The sequence below is a fragment of the Mustela lutreola genome, chromosome X (genome assembly GCF_030435805.1).
Source record: "Mustela lutreola isolate mMusLut2 chromosome X, mMusLut2.pri, whole genome shotgun sequence".
NCBI lineage: Eukaryota > Metazoa > Chordata > Mammalia > Carnivora > Mustelidae > Mustela > Mustela lutreola.
In genome coordinates, this window is record NC_081308.1 from 87,114,591 (window position 1) to 87,134,435 (window position 19,845).

General features: G+C 38.8%; 1 protein-coding gene across 2 annotated transcripts; it reads right to left on the reverse strand.

The window, feature by feature from the left end:
- Positions 1 to 1,599: 1,599 nt before the first annotated feature.
- On the reverse strand, positions 1,600 to 17,425 carry LOC131821425 (T-complex protein 11 X-linked protein 2-like). 2 transcript variants are annotated; one of them, XM_059157522.1, is made up of 8 exons: positions 17,291 to 17,425; positions 15,096 to 15,216; positions 13,912 to 14,132; positions 12,833 to 12,969; positions 4,965 to 5,182; positions 4,687 to 4,868; positions 3,717 to 3,880; positions 1,600 to 2,024 (listed from the first exon to the last, which is right to left on the reverse strand). In XM_059157522.1, exons 1-8 carry the CDS (start codon positions 17,338 to 17,340, stop codon positions 1,792 to 1,794), a joined length of 1,326 nt encoding a protein of 441 aa, XP_059013505.1. In that variant the 5' UTR covers positions 17,341 to 17,425; the 3' UTR covers positions 1,600 to 1,791. The 2 variants fall into 2 exon arrangements, with proteins under 2 accessions (XP_059013505.1, XP_059013504.1); XM_059157521.1 differs by having other exon boundaries at positions 4,687 to 4,886.
- Positions 17,426 to 19,845: the final 2,420 nt, after the last annotated feature.

Below are 19,845 nucleotides of genomic sequence, written 5' to 3' on the forward strand. Positions count from 1 at the left end.
CAAAGCTTCATTTCAGTCTAATGTCTATATCCACCAAGTACCTACCCATCTCTATAAAGATCCTTTCAGAGAACATTTTTCTAAGATAATCAGGTTTCCAAGATAAAGATTTTTAAAAATATTTTATTTATTTATGAGAGCTTGAGCAAGGGGAGAGGAGGGAGGAGGGACAAGCAGACACCTTGTTGAGCAGGGAGCATAACACATGGGTTGGGAGAGTGGATCCCAGGACCCTGAGATCATGACCTGAGCCAAAGTCAGATGCTAAACCAACTGAGCCACCCAGGTGCCCCCAAATTAAGATTTTTTTAAATTGTATAAATATTGGTAAATCAAATTTGAAAATCCAACTAGACAAAGTTCACTACCTGGCATTACATATACCACACTCACCAGCATTTGTCACTTTTCTGAGACTGAGTCACAAGATTAGAATTCCTGAATAATCCATTCCTCAGCTCCTCTGTTTCCTATATCCATCCAAAGTAAAAATATCACTCCATTAACCTAGCTGTATTACCCATCTGGAATCCACCTCTGGAGAAATTGCCTAGGGACTAAAGGAACTCACATTCCATCTGTTCTGTTTTTTTGAGTTAAGTAAATTATCCTCAGTTCTTTCCATCCCATGAAACAGTGAGGGCATTTTTTATTACCAGTTATAATGTCCCATAAGTAAATTTTTATTTTTCCCTGTCCATTCCAAACAAGTCAAAATCCAAAGTGAATTTTTTCCTTAATCTCCTAGATTGCTGTTGGTCTGTTGCAGTTGGCCTAAGAATGATAGGATGAATCTCTATAATCTCAGAAAACAAGCCCATGTCCTTGTGGACCTAGAACAATTGTCATGTGTGATTCCAGCTGAGATGATAATCATAGCCTTGTAGTTAGAGTTCCAGGCTGCAAATGAGAAGTGTGGTGACTGCTTCCACACTTGAATACCCACACCACCTCTGTCAAGAATAATGGGGTGTCCTAAGCCTAGAGATGTGGAAATAAGAAATAAAATAAGCTGTAGAGAAGTTCCAGAGATGAACCTGAGGCAAGTCAGTCACTGACCAAATGCTTAGATTTGGTGTTACTATAGGAGACTCCAAACCTCACCCTCAGGATCAGTTGAGATACATAAGTCCTGTAGAGGCTGAGAACTGTCCTCAACTGAATGCTTGTTAGCAGACAATATCAACTTACATCTAGTCCCCAGTTTTCATACTGCTTCATGCCACACTCCAGTACAGGAAATGGGGGCTCTTACTATTGCTACATAATTTAAAATGATAGGGAAATTTGAACTGGAAATGGAGTTCTATGCCTTCTCTTGTTCTGTAGCTCAGTAAATTTCTGATTTTCTGAGCCTATATATTCATACTCTAGATAATTCCAGTCCACAAAGAGTTTTCATAGCCCTCAAGGAAATTATTTTCTATTATGGAAAATAATGTCAGCACCTGGTGCCCTGATGATTGCTCAACCATCAGCATACTGAAGAATTATCAGTCAGTAAAAGGAAAACTGAGGGTCTGCTGCCTTATCAGATAATTAGAATATAAGAATACAGAATCTAGATTCAGTTGCAGCACAAAAGGAAATGATGTTTTCTTGCAGCTTGGAAGTTTATTAATAAAGGAGGTTGAACCAGTCGGTGTTACTTTCTTGAACCCTTCATCTCTGTGTCCTGGATGTAGTGAGGAAGAGGTCTAGCTGCTCTCCTCGCCACAGGTGATGTCATCCCAGGAACATGCTTAGCCCTCTCTCCTGGGTCCCTGTTGCCATAGCTTGGGTACAGCATTATCAGACAGACTCCATTTCTGTTTCTTGTGCCTGGGCTGGAAAGATGATATTTCTTAGGATTCCAGCATAGTAGGGGCTAAATACCTGTTGATTGTGATGCATCAAATTGAAAAACTTCCAGCCTAGTTCAGCCAGTTCTCCTTCAATGAGACTAAGGCCTCCAGGGAAGTCTCGCAGAGACTCCTGCATGCCACGAACCAAACAACATTTGAGAAACAAACGGATTCGCTGATCTGTGAGCAAGGAAAAGGGGGGAGATCAAAGAGGTTTCAGGAGACATTCACAATGCTCTTGTGCTCTCTGCTCATGAAAGTTAACTAAGATATTCACTGACCTACCCATTCATTTGGATATACTGTATAAATAAGATTTGTTTGCTTCATTTTGGAGAAGGGGTTGCTATCAAGCTCACAAAACCAATGCATGATCAAAAGATATTCAGCTAGCAAATTTCTGGATGTTTATAAGATTGTGTGGTTTTAAGTGAGCTCCTGGTATGCACTGACCTAACAAGAGGATCTCAGATATTGTACCTGATGTTAAAAGAGCATACATTACAAATAACATGGAGGACATAGGGAGATGGAGAGGAGAAGGGAGTTGAGAGAAATTGGAAGGGGAGATGAACCATGAGAAACTATGAACTCTGAAAAACAATCTAAGGGGTTTGAAGTGGCGGGGGGGTAGGAGGTTGGGGTACCGGGTGGTGGGTATTATAGAGGGCACGGATTGCATGGAGCACTGGGTGTGGTGAAAAAATAATGAATACTATTATGCTGAAAATAAATAAATTTAATTAAAAAAAACAAAATAAAAAAATAAAATAAAATATGCATACCACTAAACTGGAAAAAAAAAGATTTTTTTCTCCTTGTAGCCTAATCACACTACACTTTTTATTCAGTCAAGAATGTATTTGGCAATGCTAGAAAAATAAAAATCCGTGAAACTTCCTTTAAGGAAGATTGAAATTAACTTTCTATTTACTCTATAAGAGAAAATAATCAAAAACTTTCATAAGATTATGCTACCAAATAATTTAGAAAACGTATTACAGAAGTGTTTCAAGGAATTAATTTTTTAAATATGCTTTTCTTTTGCATTGTGTTATATTTGTAATCCTTCTTGGTTATATTCTGATGTGATTTCTTTACTCATTCTAAATAAATACTGTATTTCGTAGAAAAAAAAAACATAAAAACAGGGAGGCAAACCATAAGAGACTCAATGATAGGGAACAAGCTGAGTGTTGCTGAAGGGGAGGTGGGTGAGGGAGTGGAGTAAGTGGGTGATGGGCATTATAGAGGGCACTTGATGTAATGAGCACTGAGTGTTACATGCAACTGATGAATCATTAAATTCTACCCCTGAAATTAACAATTTTTTAAAAAAGACACGTATGAAATATACCTCAATAAATAAAATATATGTGGGGAAAAAAAGGCATACATTGCAACCAGTGCCCTCACATCCAAATCAGACTGTTAAGATGCAAAAGTTAGAAGAAAGCTCACCAAGTTCACTGCTTCCTTTACAGCATGGAATATGTCCTACAACCTAAGTCAGTATCAGTTCCTTGGAGGGGAGTAGAAGCCCACACAATAACTTTTAAAGCAAATTGTTTTCCATCATATATCTTGGATTATAGCTAGAAAATGACCAGGGATGACTTGGTAGGGTTGGGAGGACAGTATTTCACACCTGCAAAGTACATATCTTAGCTGCAGGTCCACCTTAAACCCATACATTCACTCTTCAAACTGAAAGAGATCCATTTCAATCCTGTATATTATAGATGAGAAAACTAAAGCCCAAAGACTTTCCCAATAATCATGCTTGTCAGTAACTGGCTTCCAAGGTTAAGTCTACCTCCTCATCCTAAACATTCTTGACACCCCTCCCTATCACTACTATGGGACCCTTACCAATGATGTTACGAACACAGTTCTCTTTCTTGGCAATATTCTGGAGTTGGCCTTTAAGAGATGATGTGTTTTCACTGCTCAGGGCAGTAAGGTCCATGTCTTTGAGTCCTTGCTGGATTTCCCAGGACAGTTGTTCACTCACACTCACCATAGTCTCTTGAGGCCTAGATAATGGACATAAAGCAGAATAACCCTGGCATAGGGTCAAAGCCCAGAGAGCCCCTAACAGAAGGTTGGTCCACTCTAAGCCCCCACCACTAGTAGACAGTAAGAACCCATGTACAGATTAAAAACCTTCATTGTTCCTCTCAAGGTGACAACAAATTCACAAATATAGCACTATTTTAGATTTCAAAAAGAAACAAGATAAATTGGAAAATGGTTCCGGTCTATGATTGAACCCACTCAGTATACATTAGTTCCTTAAATATTTTTTTAATTAATTTATTTATTTTCAGCATAACAGTATTCATTATTTTTTTCTCCACACCCAGTGCTCCATGCAATCCAGGAGATTTTCTTGGTGGATTTTCCATAGTTGTGTTTTTCCTATTTCATCAGTTAAATTATAAATAAGTTAAGAGACCTAAACTTCTGATTTCTCTTTTTATTTTGGTTGTGGTACCCTACATGCAGTGATGATAAATCAATATTAATGATCAATTGATAAACTTATGGATATACATACGCAAACCCAGTGTCACCCATTCAAATATGTAATGACTCATTTTTAGAAAACATGATAATGAATGCTGTGTAGTAAACTAGCCTCCACTCTCTCCTCTTGAGAATTTATTTTTCTCTATCCCAAGCCTCAATATGACTTATCAAAAGGCACCAACAATAATTGCAGGTGGTTCCCAGGGTCCTTTTTGTGATGACAAATAACCAATAATTACATTATCTGCCTATGTCCCAAAAACCATATATTATTTTCAACTCTAAAAAAATATCTGTCTATGAAGATTACCTGGAGTTAAATTCTTTTGTCAGGGCCTTGGTTATGCATTTCAGTTTATTCACAAATTCAGGTGAGCTGAATAAAACATTACCAGAGAAACTTCTGGCTACTAGCAAGACTGAGGCCAGGATGGTTAACTGGTGCAGCTGGGACTCCATCTCCTGTAGCCGTATTCTATCCATCAGGAGAGTCTTTTGAAAGAGGGAAGACTAGGTCAAGAGAGGAGGGTTCTAGTAGAGACATTAAATACAAAACAAAAAAAGCAATGCTCTAACACACATCCTTACCTCAGGGAAATCATCATTGTCAGGATCCCAGAGAAGAAGATTTAGGTAACCCTGGTATAGCACCATTGTGGGATTGGGGATTTCTGAGTTGTTAGTTGCCCAATTTGGAGGTGAACGATCCAAACTGGAGGAGCTGGGAGAGCCAAGAGAACTTGGAGATGATGTAGTGAGGTCTGTTGCTGCTTTGGTTAGCCATTTCGTGGTGCAATCAAGGAGACCTATGACACAAAAGAGAATATTTAAGGGCTAAAATCTATGGTTTTAAGATATACTCTTGGTCAATAAATATTATTTTGTAGGATCTTCTGTCTTAGAGAAATATTTTTCACTACCTCTTACTCAAAAAAAGAAACTTTTATTCACAATATATATTACCTTCCTCCCACAGCAAGAGTAAAAAAGGAAAATGAAATTAAAATGCCACATCTCTACCCAGAAGGATGGACTGTGAACAGAATATGTGGGGAGTAGGGGAAAGGAAGGTTACAGATACTACTTAGATGTTGGTAAAGTTAAAGGATGTGTTAAAATTAGTGTTAATCCTTGTAGCTTGTGGAAGAGTAGGCTTTCTAAACTACTGGGGAGAGGAATGGAATCTGTCAATGTAACCATAGACAGGGAAAGGTGGGGTGAAAGTAAAAGAAAAACATAGGGAAAAAAAGGTAGCAAGATAAGTTAAATAGGAAGGCGCAGGGGACCAAAGAAGCTAGCCACTGGAAAGTAATACCACAGTGCAAAAGCACCCTGCACTTGGGGACCAGTGATAGCTTGGAGACCCGTGGTTGTGAGATGGGAAGGGACTGATAACAGCACTCAAAAAGAACAAGGGGGCTTAAGGAGCAGACATTGGGACCAGGTAGCTCCAGGCACAGACCTAAGCCCACAGCCCAAGGATCCACTGCAGCAGCCACCTGCCAGCTGGTGCAGACTTGAGTCAGCAGTCTCTGGGACTGGCAGCTCCTGCTGCTACCACCAAGAGGACCTGGCTTGGACTGGAGCCCATGGTTCCAGGAATGGCAATGGCTGGGGCACGGGTTGACTTCACTGGGATCTCTCCCAGTTTTGGTGGCTCTGGGGTATAGAGATAAGCTGGGGCCTTCGTTGACCACTGAGAGGGTCGCTATGGGCACATCACCTGTGGGAGGCTGCAGTATTCAATGGCATTTGCAGAGGGGTGTCTGTGTGTTCTGAAGGATTCAGGGAGGAGCAGACTGTGGCTTCCCTCTGAGTCACTGGTCCAGGTTCGGACAGTTTATTTTGCTCTGACCCTCTGAAAAGGCAAAGGTGAGAAAAGCCACCAGAGAACAAAAGCTTCCAAAAGCCTGGAAAACTGTTTTCCATGGAGCCCAGCCCCTTGGTAAGGGGCAGGGCAACTCAGCCAAAGCAGGGTTAACTGAAAAGCAATGTGGCAGCCCCCTCCCCCCAGGAGACAAGCTGAAAGAACAAGAGGACAACAACCACAGGGTCCTCATAAAACTGTAAAGCACCAACACTAAGGGAAAACAGTATATTAACCTCATTGTTTTGCCTCACAGCCTGTCTATTCCTTAAATACAACTTTTCTCTCTTTTTTAATTCTTTCTCATGTTTCATGTTTTTTTAACCTATTTATCCTTTCAACTAGATGTTTAATATAACATATCCCATAGTAACTTTTTAACTTGAACTTTTTCATACATGTACTTTTTTTCTTTTTATATATATACAGACATTAGCTTCAATGTACTCCTTTTTCCTACTCTCTCTCTCTCTCTCTATATATATATATATATATGCATACACATATACATGCACACATACACATATCAGTTTTAGTTTCCCTGTATCTCTGAGAAGTACAGTTCTCTAACAAAGAGAACAAAATTCACCCAGGAAGAATTGAAATACCCTTCTTGGCCCACATCAGGGATTATAGCCACCTTCCTGTCAACCCCCATTTTTATTTTGGGTTTCTTTGTTTTGTTTTGTTTTTTGCTTGTTTGTTTTGTCAGTCTTTTTGTTTTTGATTTTGTACTTTATAAAGCTTACTCTTAGGTCTCTTCTTGGCTTTTCTTTTCTTTTTGGTGGTGACTTCCAATTGCTCCAAACCTTCCCAGGGTGCACCTTGCCTGGATTGTGGTTGATATTTTTGGTTGTATACCCCTCAAATACAACTCAACAGAATGACTAGGAGGAGGAACTCCCAACAAAGAAAAGACCCAGAGACAATGGTCTCTCCTACAGATTTAATGGATATGGATCTAAGCAAGATGTCAGAAACAGACTTCAGGGTAGCAGTTATGAAGGCAATAGTCAGTCTGGAGAAAACTATTAATGGTAACATAGATTTGCTAAGGGCAGTAATGAGAGTGGATCTGGCAGAACTTAAAAATGCTATCAATGAGATACAATCTAATCTAGATACTCTAGCAGTCAGGGTAAATGAGGCAGAAGAATGAATTAGTGATCTGGAAGACAAACTGATAGAAAAGAAGCAGGAGGAGGCCTGGAGCAAACAGTTCAAAATCCATGAAAACAGAATTAGAGAAATAAATGACGTCATGAAGCATTCCAATGTTGGAATTATTGGGATCCCTGAGGGTGTGGAGAAAGGGAGAAGACTAGAAGATATATTTGAGCAAATCATAGCTGAGAACCTCCCTAATCTGGGGAATGAAACAAGCATTTGTGTCCTAGAGGCAGAGAGAACACACCTAAGATCAAGGAGATAAGATTGACATCCAGGTATGTAATAGTAAAACTCACAAATCTTAGAACCAAGGAAACCATTTTAAGGGCAGTTAGGGGGGAAAGATTCCTTACGTACAGAGGGAGGAATGTCAGAATAATGTCAGACCTGTCTTCAGAGACCTAGTAAACCAGAAAGGCCTGGCAAGACATATCCAGGATACTAAATGAGAAGAATATGGAGCCAAGAATTCTTTATCCAGCAAGGCTGTCATTCAGAATGGATGGGGAGATAAGGAGTTCCCAGGACAAGCAGAGACTGAAATAATATGTGACCACTAAGACAGCCCTGCAAGAAATATTAAGGGGGTTCTATAAAAGGAGAAAGATACCAATAGTGATATAGAACAGAAATAAACAAATACAATCTATAGAGAAAAGGACTGCACAGGCAACATGATGACAATAAAATCATATCTTTTAATAATCACTCTCAACATGAATGGCCTAAACGTTCCCATAAAATGACACAGGGTTAGAGTTGGATAAAAAGACAGGATCCATCCACATGCTGTCTACAAGAGACTCATTTTGAACCTAAAGATGCACCCAGGCTGAAAGTGAAGGGATGGATAACCATCTTTCATACCAACAGACTTCAAAAGAAAGCTGGAGTAGCAATTCTCATATCAGACAAATTAGATTTTAAGCTAAAGACTAATTAGTGATACAGAAGGACACTACATAGTTCTTAAAGGGTCTACCCAACAAGAAGAACTAAGAATTGGAAATATCTATTCCCCCAACATGAAGCAACCAACTACATAAGCCAGCTGTTAACCAAAATAAAGAGACCAATTGATAAGAACACATTAACAGTAGGAGACCTCAACACTCCACTCTCAGCAATACACAGGTATTCTAAGCAGAAAATAAAAAAAGAAACAAGAGCTTTGAATGACACACTGGACCCAGTGGACCTCATAGATATATACAGAACATTCCAGCCTAAAACAACAGAATACTCATTCTTCTCAAGCATGCATGGAACGTTATTCAGAATAGACTGCATACTGGATCACAAATCAGGGCTCGACCAATACCAAAAGGTTGAGATTATTCCCTGCATATTCTCAGACTACAATGTTTTGAAACTGGAACTCAACCACAAGAAGAAGTTTGGAAGGAATTCAAATATTTGGAATCTGAAGAACCATTGTGCTGAAGAATTTTGGGTCAACCAGGAAATCAAAGGCAAACTTAAACAATTTATGGAAACCAATGAGAACAAAGACGCATCAATCCAAAATATATGGTATATGGCAAAGGCGGTCCTAAGGGGGAAATACATAGCCATTGAAGCTTCATTCAAGAAAAAAAAGAAAAATCCCAAATGCATAAGCTATCTTTACATCTTAAAGATCTGGAGAATCAACAACAAATTAAACCTAATCCACAGACAAGAATGGAAATAATTAAGGTTAAAGCAGAGATCAATGAATTAGAAACCAGAAATAACAGTAGGACTCATTAATGGAACTAGAACCTTGTTCTTTGAAAGAATTAATAAGATTAATAAACCACTGGCCAGGCTTATCCAAAAGAAAAGAGAAAGGACCCAAATTAATAAAATTATCAATGAAAAGGGAGAGATCACAACTAATATGAAGGAAATAAGTACAATTATCAGAAATTATTATTAATAGCTATACGACAATAAATTAACCAACCTGGAAGAAATTGATGCATTCTGAGAAACTTATAAACTATGAAGACTGAAATGGGAAAAAATGGAAAACCTGAATAGATCAATAACTAGTGATGATATTGAAGCAGTGATCAAACACCTCCCAAAAAACAAGAGTCCAGGGCCTGTTGGAGTCTCTGAAGAACTCTACCAAACATTCAAAGAAAAAATAATACCTCTTCTCCTGAAGCTGTTTCAAAAAATGGAAATGGAAGGAAAACTTCCAGACTCTTTCTATGAGGCCAGCTTTACATCCATCCCCAAATCAGGCAAAGACCCTATCAAAGAGGAGAATTTCAGACCAATATCCCTGATGAATATGGATGCCAAGATTCTCAACAAGATCCTAGCTAATAGGATCCAACAGCACACTAAAAGGATTATCCACCACAACCAGGTGGCATTTATCCCTGGGATGCAAGGATGGTTTGACATTGGCAAAACAATCAATGTGATGGAACACATAAGTAAGAGAAGAGAGAAGAACCACATGGCCCTCTCAATTGTTGCAGACAAAGCATTTGACAAAATGCAGCATCTTTTTGTAATTAAGCTCTTCAGGGTATAGGGATAGAGGCAACATTCCCCAACTTCATAAAATCCATCTATGGAAAACCAACAGTGAATATCAATCTCAGTGGGGAAAAGCTGTGAGCCTTTCCATTGGGATTAGGAACACAACAGGTATGCCCACTTTCATCACTATTATTCAACATAGTACTAGAAGTCCTAGCAACAACAATCAGACAAGAGAAAGAAATAAAATGTATTCAAATTGGCAAAGAAGAAGTCAAACTCTCTCTCTTTGCAGATGACATGATACTTTATGTGGAAAACCCAAAAGGCACCATCCCCAAATTACTAGAACTCATACAGCAACTCAGTAATGTGGGAGGATACAAAATAAATGCACAGAAGTCAGTTGCTTTCTTATACACAAACAATGTACCTATAGAAAGGGAAATTAGAGAATCTATTCCATTTACAATAGCTCCAAGACCCATAAGATACCTTAGAATAAACCCAACCAAAGAGATAAAGAATCTATACTCAAGGAACTACAAAACACTCATGAAAGAAATTGAAGAAGACACAAAAGATGGAAAAACATTTCATGCTCATGGATTGGAAGGATAAACATTGTTAAAATGTTTATGCTTCCCAGAGCAATCTGCACTTTAAATGCCATCCCAATCAAAGTATCATTGACATTTTTCAAAGTGCTGGAACAAATAATCCTAAAAGTTATATGGAACTGGAAAAGACCCCAATCACTAAGGAAATGTTGGAAATGAAAAAAAAAAAAAAAAAAACCAGGAGGTATCACATTGCCTGATTTCAAGCTATATTACAAAGCTGTGATCACCAAGACAGTGTGGTACTGGCACAAAAACTGACACATAGACCAGTGGAACAGAATGGAGAGCTCAGATATGGACCCTCAACTCTATGGTCAAACAATCTTTGACAAAGCAGTAAAAAAAATATCCAATGGAAAAAAGACAGTTTCTTGCATAAATGGTGCTGGGAAAATAGGACAACTATATACAGTAAAATGAAACTCGACCATTCCCTTATACTGTATACAAAGATAAACTCAAAATGGCTAAAAAACTGCAGTGTGAAACAGTAATCCTTCAAAATCCTAGAGGAGAACATAGGCAGGAACCTCTTCAACACCAGCCACAGAAACTTCTTTCAAGACAGGTCTCCAGAGGCAAAGGAAACAAAAGTGAAAATAAACGTTTGGGGCTTTATCAAGATGAAAAGCTTCTGCACAACAAAGGAAACAGTCAACAAAACAAAGATGCAACCAGCAGAATGGGAGAAGATATTTGCAAGTGATACTACAGACAAAGGGCTGATATCCAAGATCTATAAAGCACTTCTCAAATTCAACACCCAAAAAACAAATAATCAATTCAAAAAATGGAAAGAAGACTTGAGCAGACATTTCTGCAAAGAAGACATAGAAATATCTAACAGACACATGAAAAAGTGTTCATCATCATTAGCCATTAGGGAAATTCAAATCAAAACAACACTAAGATACTACCTTACACCAGTTAGAATGACAAAAATTAACAAGGCAAGAAAAAACAAATGTTGGAGCTGTTGTGGAGAAAGGGGAACACTCTTACACTGTTAGTGGGAATGCAAGTTGATACAGACACTTCAGAAAACAGTGTGGAGGTTCCTCAAAAAGTTTACATTAGAGCTACCCTATGACCCAGCAATTGCACTACTGGGCATTTACCCCAAAGATACAGATGCAGTGGAAATAAGGGCCACATGCACCCCAGTGTTCATAGCGGCAATGTCCACAATAGCCAAACTGTGGAAAGAGCTGAGATGTGCTTCAACAGACAAATGGATAAAGGAAAGGCCCATATACACATGGAATATTACTCAGCCATCAGAAAGGATGAATACCCAACTTTTGCATCAACATGGATGGAACTGGAGGAGATTATGCTAAGTGAAATAAGTCAAGCAGGGAAAGTCAATTATCATATGATTTCACTTATTTGTGGAACATAAGGAATAGCATGGTGGACATTAGGAGAAGGAAGGGAAAAATGATGAGGGGGTGAATCAGAGGGGGAGATGAGCCATGAAAGACTATAGACTCCAGGAAACAAACTGATGGTTTTAAAGGGTATGGGAGGATTGTTTAGCCTGGTTATGGGTATTAAGGATGGCACATATTGTATGGAGCACTGGGTGTTATACACAAACCATGAATCATGGAACACTACATCAAAAACTAATGGTACATATGTAGTGAAATGGTACATAAGTAGTGAAAACAAAAACTAATGGTACATGTGTATGGCCTTCTGTATCCCAATGTTTATAGCAGCAATGGCCACGGTTGCCAAACTATGGAAAGAACCAAGATGCCCTTCAGCGGACGAATGGATAAGGAAGATGTGGTCCATATACACTATGGAGTAGTGTGCCTCCATCAGAAAGGATGAATACCCAGCTTTTGTAGCAACATGGACAGGATTGGAAGAGATTATGCTGAGTGAAATAAGTCAAGCAGAGAAAGTCAATGATCATATGGTTTCACTTATTTGTGGAGCATAACAAATAGCATGGAGGACAAGGGGAGATGGAGAGGAGAAGGGAGTTGAGAGAAATTGGAAGGGGAGGTAAACCATGAGATACTATGGTCTCTGAAAAACAATCTGAGGGTTTTGAAGGGGCGGGGGGTGGGAGGTTGGGGGATCCAGGTGGTGGGTATTGGAGAGGGCACGGATTTGCATGTGGTGCAAAAATTATGAATACTGTTACATTGAAAAAATTAAAAATTAAAAAAAAACTAATGATATACTGTATGGTGACTAGCATAACATAATAAAGGAAAATTAAAAAATATATTTTATCATTGTAAGAAGGCAAACCCAAGGTGAAATCTCCCTCTACCACACTTAAATTTTAAACATACCAGGCTGCTTATCAAGGAGTTCCTGAAATTTAGCTTGTTCATACTGGACAGAATGTTCCTGCAGGTAGGGTCGAAGGCTCTGGATAGTATAGTTCACCATGTCCATTTTCATCAGGCCCAGAACATGGAAGATACCCCTGTCATAAGGAGAAATAAAATATTTACACTATGAAAGGAAATCTATTGTGGAGAGATAGAACTCAAGCAAGATTTCCTAAAATCCCAGCATTTTAGAATTAAAATGGACCTTAAAAACAATAATCCAACTTCAATTTACAAATAAGAACACTGTGGTTAGGGGACAATGGCCACAGAGTGCATTGTTGTCAGGGGTAAGGACAAATATTTCTTCTGTCCTTTTAGTTAGCAGTGTAGAACTCTTTCCAATATTGCCACTATCTTCTCAGAATGAGTATTCAGTGGAAGGAAAATGACCAAAGTCCTAACAACCAACTGTAAGGAGTTGGAATGATGATAATTAAATTTCTATCTAATTGGACATACTATTTACCTTTCTGGGTCTTGATTCTCCCAGCTGTGAAACAAGGATAATCTTCATTGATGTCCCCTCATGGGCTTTAAGTTAAGATACATAAGAAAACATTTGGGAAAAGGCTATTTGAAATCTCTGGAAGAAAGAACTCTCTCTTAGCATCACTTCTTAAAAAAGGTACAAATGATCTGAAGATCACCAAAAAGGCCTTGAGAGTCTATCCTTGGAAAATAAAAGCCAATAGTCTAGGGAGCAAAATAAAAGGTATTAGTCAGGGGTGCCTGGGTGGCTCAGTGGGTTAAGCCTCTGCCTTCGGCTCAGGTCATGATCTCAGGGTCCTAGGATTGAGTTCCGCATCGGGCTCTCTGCTCAGCAGGGAGCCTGATTCTCCCTCTCTCTGCCTGCCTCCCTGCCTACTTGTGATCTCTCTGTGTCAAATAAATAAAATCTTTTAAAAAAGGTATTAGTCAGTTCTTCAGTATAGAAAAGCTAAACAAGGCAGGAGCTATAACACAGTATCAGGGAGGGAGCTTTCTGACATAGTTGTTTAAGGCAGATTTCCGGGACAGTATATTTTGTTTCTCACTTTAGTAACTGCACAGGATCTGTCATGCTTTCTAGTTTCTGCACAGCTTCATCGCGGACTGGTGCACAAAGGAGGGTCATCAAATTGAGAATGTAGTTAGAGAGATGAGGGACATCCAGGGCCCCATGTTCTGCTTCCTGCTTAAGGAGATCCATGTCCAGAGCATCTTCAATCTCATTTCTTAAGCGGTTCTGGTGTGGTAATAGCAGTGATAACAAGATCTGTCCATAGAAGAAAATCAATGGAGCCAAATTGTTTAGAAAGCTAATAACTCTCCAATAAAAAACCTTCTTGAAACAAAGACATCCTAGTCTATGTCTTTTGGAAGTCTTGAAAATAGGTCTCTAAATTTTTTATAGAAAAATATTATTTATTTCTGGGGCACCTGGGTGGCTCAGTGAGTTGGGCCTCTGCCTTTGGCTCAAGTCATGATCTCAGGGTCCTGGGATTGAGTTCCACATCAGGCTCTTTGCTCAGCGGGGAGCCTGCTTCCCTCTCCCTCTCTCTGCCTGCCTCTCTGCTGGCTTGTGATCTCTCTCTCTGCCAAATAAATAAATAAAATCTTTTAAAAAAAGACTACTATCTCTTTCTGTTTGGGGGCCAATTATAGTTCAAGGCTTCACTGGTATCAGTAATAACAACAGTGCTATATAATATTCTGATCATAAGGATATTAAAATATGAATAAAAATAAGTGTGATAAAAATAAGTGCAGGATATAAAATATATAAAATACACACCACCACAAGGTGATTGAAGCACTCTTAATAAGGAATAAAGACATTTTTAGGTTATTTTTACTTCAAAGATCAAAGATTAAAATAAGTAAAGGAACCATTAAAGGTCACTGGAAATAGCCTTTTGACTCAAAAGTATAAGCCTTTTGGCTCAAAAGCCCTTGTGGGCAAGGGATCCTTTACTCATTTATGTGCTTCTTAAAAACAAAACATAGTTAGTGATTAGTGAAAATCTTTTTAACTGAATGACATACTGTGCCATTATAGCAACATACCACCTTTTGAGCTTCATATCATGCAAAGAAAAAAAGCTTCTCTAGATGGTCTAAGTAATGGACCATGTTCAGGGAGGCATTACACAACTTAAGATATTGGTAATCATCAACAATCCAAAGATTTGGTATGTTCAGGAACTTAACATCCACAAATGAGAGGGTTGTTACTCACCTCCTTAACTTCTTTTAAAAGTTCAAGAGCACAGGTGAAGTCAGGGGGAGTACTCAATAGTTGCTCCTTCAGATGGTCCCAAAAAGCATTGTACATTGTCTCCATGAACCTGCCTTCCAAACTGTAAAAAACGTTTAAATGAGCAAATTGCTCTTTACCCAGAGAACTGATCATAATCAGGATAATAATTTCTTAAATCCCAAATAGCATTTAGTATCATGAAAGATCACTGAATTGCCAAGCCAAGAACTATAGTTAGCTCTTGAATGAATAAACTAAATTTAGTGTCAAATGCAAAGATGTTAGCCAAATCCTCTCAGGAGGGTATCTCAAGGTTCCAGAGAAGCTCTCATCCTGCAGTAGGAAGAACCATGAACTAGGTAGGGAGTTAAGCCCTTGAGTTCTAGCCCTGCTTTTGCATCGAACATAAGTGTGTGCCTTAGTTTCTTTTTTCCCAGACAAAAAAAGAATTTATATTATACACTCCCATATACAAAACCTCAAAACAAGCAAAATAATCTGTGGTGTTAATAATCAGAATACTGGTTACCTTTGGAGAGAATGGTTAACTTTCATTGGTAAAGTGCTGTGTGCCTTAGTTTCTATATCCATAGACTTATAGGTTCAACTAGATGTTCTTTTTCTTTCCATTTTGAAATCTAAGAAAAAAAATTCCTCCTTGATTACCCCTTATCATCTCCATTCAAACCTGTTCCTTGTTTGGAACCAGAAAGCTTAATCCTTTTCCCTCAAAAAATACAAAAATGTACATGATCCTGTTAAAACTTTTACAAACAATTACAAAGATAAATGTCAAAAAAAGTCAAAGTTCATCTCCCAACACACCAATCCCATTTGTGAGATAATACATACATAATTGCTGTGTACTGGAGTCCTTCTAACTGCTTTCTCCTGAAACATTTTATCTACTTGGTCACCAAATTCCAGAGATTTTGCTTCCAAAATACCTCTATCTATTGTCATTTCCTACCTGAACTATTGCAGTAGCCTGTTAAATGGTCTTCCTTCCCCAACAAAGTCTTATGCAATGCCACATATTCTTGCTAAAATCAATTATTTTTCTAAGATATACATTTGGTTATGTTGGCATGCTCATTTGAAGTCCTCTCTGGGCTCCCTATCACCAGCAGGATGCATGGTCTCTAAGACCCTTTAGGTGAGGAATATGCTAGGATATTGGTCTTTTGATGGAAACCTCTTTTGGAAAAGCTGTGCCCAGCATGAGTACCTATTAACAACAGGTAAGGGAAAACTAAGAAATGTGAAGATCAAAAGAAACACAGAGCAAAGTGTTTTAGAAATAGAACCCCTAAAGTGGGAAATTAGAAATGCTATACAATTAGGGCACAACAAATTAATTTACCCATTTAACTATTAACAAGCTATTAGAAGTATTTAATTCAGGGGTGCCTGGGTGGCTCAGTGGGTTAGGGCTTCTGCCTTCAGCTTGGTCATGATCTCAGGGTCCTGGGATTGGCCCCACATTGGGCTCTCTGCTCAGCGGGTAGCCTGCTTCCCCACCCCCTCTCTCTATGCCTACCTCTCTGTCTACTTGTGAGCTCTGTCTGTCAAATAAATAAAATATTTTTAAAAAGAAGTATTTAATTCATAAAATTTTATTTATGTCTTGCAACATGAATGTAATTAATAAGAACCAGAATAAAGCCTGATTTTAGACAGGCATTCTTTATCAATGTAGTTCTGATCTTAATTCCCAGAATTTTTATCAAGCTACTTATAAGGCAGAAATGTTCTCTGAAATTTTTTCTCATGAAGAGTTGGCAATACCACTATTAGAAAGGTACTCTTTTCACCAGTACCTCTTTGATCTGCAGACAAAAGAATAACTTTCGTGAGCTATTTCTTCCAAGGCTGTCTAAAAAGATCAAAATTAACTCTATATTTCATTATTAACTGGGATACCAAAATAAACATTCTGACAACATCATCTTTGGTTTAATTCCTGTTTAAATATATTTTTTCTGCTTTGACATGAAACTAATAATTACACTGGTAATTACACTCCTCTGTTTTATTTGTTGGTACCATTTAAGACATAGTCAAAATTAACTGTATTAATAAAAACGCTTCAATCCTGATCAAGAGTCATTTGTGTTATATACTTATAACAGGAGGAGTAAAATAAAAAAAAAAAAAAATAGAAGAGTCCATACCTGTTGGGAGGTAAAATACTCTCTTCCATACAGAAATCTTGGTTTACCATTATTTCATGAGCAATACTAAGTTTAGAAACTTCATTAACTGTCTCTATCAGATCTGTGACAGAAAGTACTTCAGGTCTGCTCTCTGGAAAGAGTACAGCAGTCATTAACAGAGATCCATTACAAGTAAAATTTCTATTTTTTATAGATTCTCTCAGTGAAGTAAGGCCCCTAAGTTTAGATCCATAGAGCAGATCTTACATAGATTCACTCAATCATTCTAGTATTTGAGGTTTTCTGAACTTTTGCCTTTCAATAACATTGGAATTCTCAGAGAAGTCAAGCATGAACAAGTTTATGAAAAGCAAAAAGAGAAACTGATTTCAGAACCCTTTGCTTGAAATGTTAAAATAGTAAGTAAAAAACAGCAAAGAAACACTGGTAAATTATGGTTTATAAAATAAGTAATTGTCTAGGGGCACCAGGGTGGTTTAGTCAGTTAAGCATCTGACTCTTGATCTCAGCTTAGGTCTTGATCTCAGGGGTGTGAGTTCAAGCCCTATATTGGGCCCCATACTGGGCATGGAACCTAGATAAAATAAATAAATACACAATTTTCTAAAAGCTGCACTAAAAGAAATTTAATAAATAAATAAATAAAGTGGGGAGACAAGATGGCTGGGAAGTAGGAGGAGGCGCCATCTCAACCTGTACCCTAAATTGAGCTGATTACCTACCAAAGAACTCCGATCACCCATGAAATCAGGCTGAGATCAGAATTATACATATCTGGATCTCTACAGGGGCAGAAGACGCAAGTGGGCAGGTAAAGCGGAGTGGGAATGTTGGACTGATATCCGAAGATAAACAAAAGGGGGAAGGAGCCACCAGAGGCGACCGATTGGAAAGTAATACCCCAATCCGAGAGTGCCCTGCTTCTGGGAACCAGCATTAACTTGGAAACTGGCTGAAAGTACTCAAAAAGAGCAAAGGATTCTGGGGGAAAATTGTGCAAATTGGGGCAGCTAGCGACAGGGGCTTAAGTCCCCGGACCCAGGACAGCCTCCCCTCCCCTGGCACTGAGCCAGAGAGTGCAGCAGAGAAGCAAAGTCTTGGTCCCTGAGCCACTAGCGCACCCAAGAACAAGTGGGGTCTGGCTCCCATGAAGGGCTGGGACCCTTGCCAGCCTGCAGAACGCAGCACCATACTATCAGAGCCTGAGATGCACACACCCCACACTCTTCCCTGAGAGAGGTGTGTGAAGCCCAGCCCGGTGCTCTTAAACCCGCGCCATACTATCAGAGCCTGAGACATGCATGCCCCACAACCTACCTTAAGAGAGGTGCGCCTAAGCCTGGGGGTCTTAGACCCAAAAAGACCAGGCACTCCCAGCCTGGGCCAGGGGAAAAATCTCAGTGTGTGATTGCTGTTTGGAACCTCTCTGGTGGTCTGGAGCTGCCCAGACAGCCGCCACTGCGGGGGTTTTGGGTAAAAGCAGGAGATCCTGTGTCCCCAGGGACTGCGACTCAGAACCTGTTCTGTCAGCAGCCAAGGGGGAATTTATATGGGCTCTGCAGCACCCACAGGGGAGCAGAATGAGGCTTCTCTCTGAGAGGGAAGTTAGGGTGCAGTTTGCTTTCCTCTAAACCTCGAAAAACTATCAAAAGCTGTCAAGGTGAGAGAAAACAAATGAACAAACATAAAAACCTCCAGACAGCAAAGGCCTGAAAAAACTGGTTTCCTCAGAGCCCACCCCCTCGGGGGTGAGAGGACTTAACTCCAGAAATATCATTGACTGAAAACCCACGTGGCAGGCCCCTCCCCCAGAAAATCAAACAGGAAAGAAAAATAAATAAAAGATGAAAAGAGAACAAGCACCACTACTTCATAGATACAACTTTTATTTTTAACTCATTCCCAATATTCTGGTTCATTTTTTTATATAGATAATTTTTTAACCTATTAACCATCACAGTGAGATGTCCAGTACATCAAATTCCATAATAACCTTCTAACCTGAAATTTTTTATACATACACCTGTGTTCTTCTTTTCCTTCTCTATTTTTAAATTTTTTTAAAATTTTAGTTTAGTTTAGTCTAGTTTATTCCTTTTTATTTTTATTTTCTAATATTCATATGGACGTAAACTTCAAGGTAACTCCCTTTCCTCAATCAATGCTACCCCTATAGGTAAACCAATTTTTAACCCCCCTTTATCTTAGGAAAGTTGAGGCCTTCAAAAAGATATCAAGATACATCCAGGAAGAATCAAAATAACCCCCCTCACCCACACTAAGAATTTATTACCACTCTCCCACCTTTTTCTTCTGCCAGTGTTTCTGTGTTTTTGTGTTTGTCCTGATAGTATAAAAATGTTATACTTGGGGTTCTTTTTGACGAGGTTCTTCCTTTATTTGCATATATATATATATATATATATATATATATATATATAATTTTTCTCTCTTGTCATATACTTTTATCAGTCTTTTTGTTTGTCTTTGTTTGAATACTTCCTAAATCTTACCTTGGGGCCCATTTGGGCTGAACCTTCTCTTTTATCTTC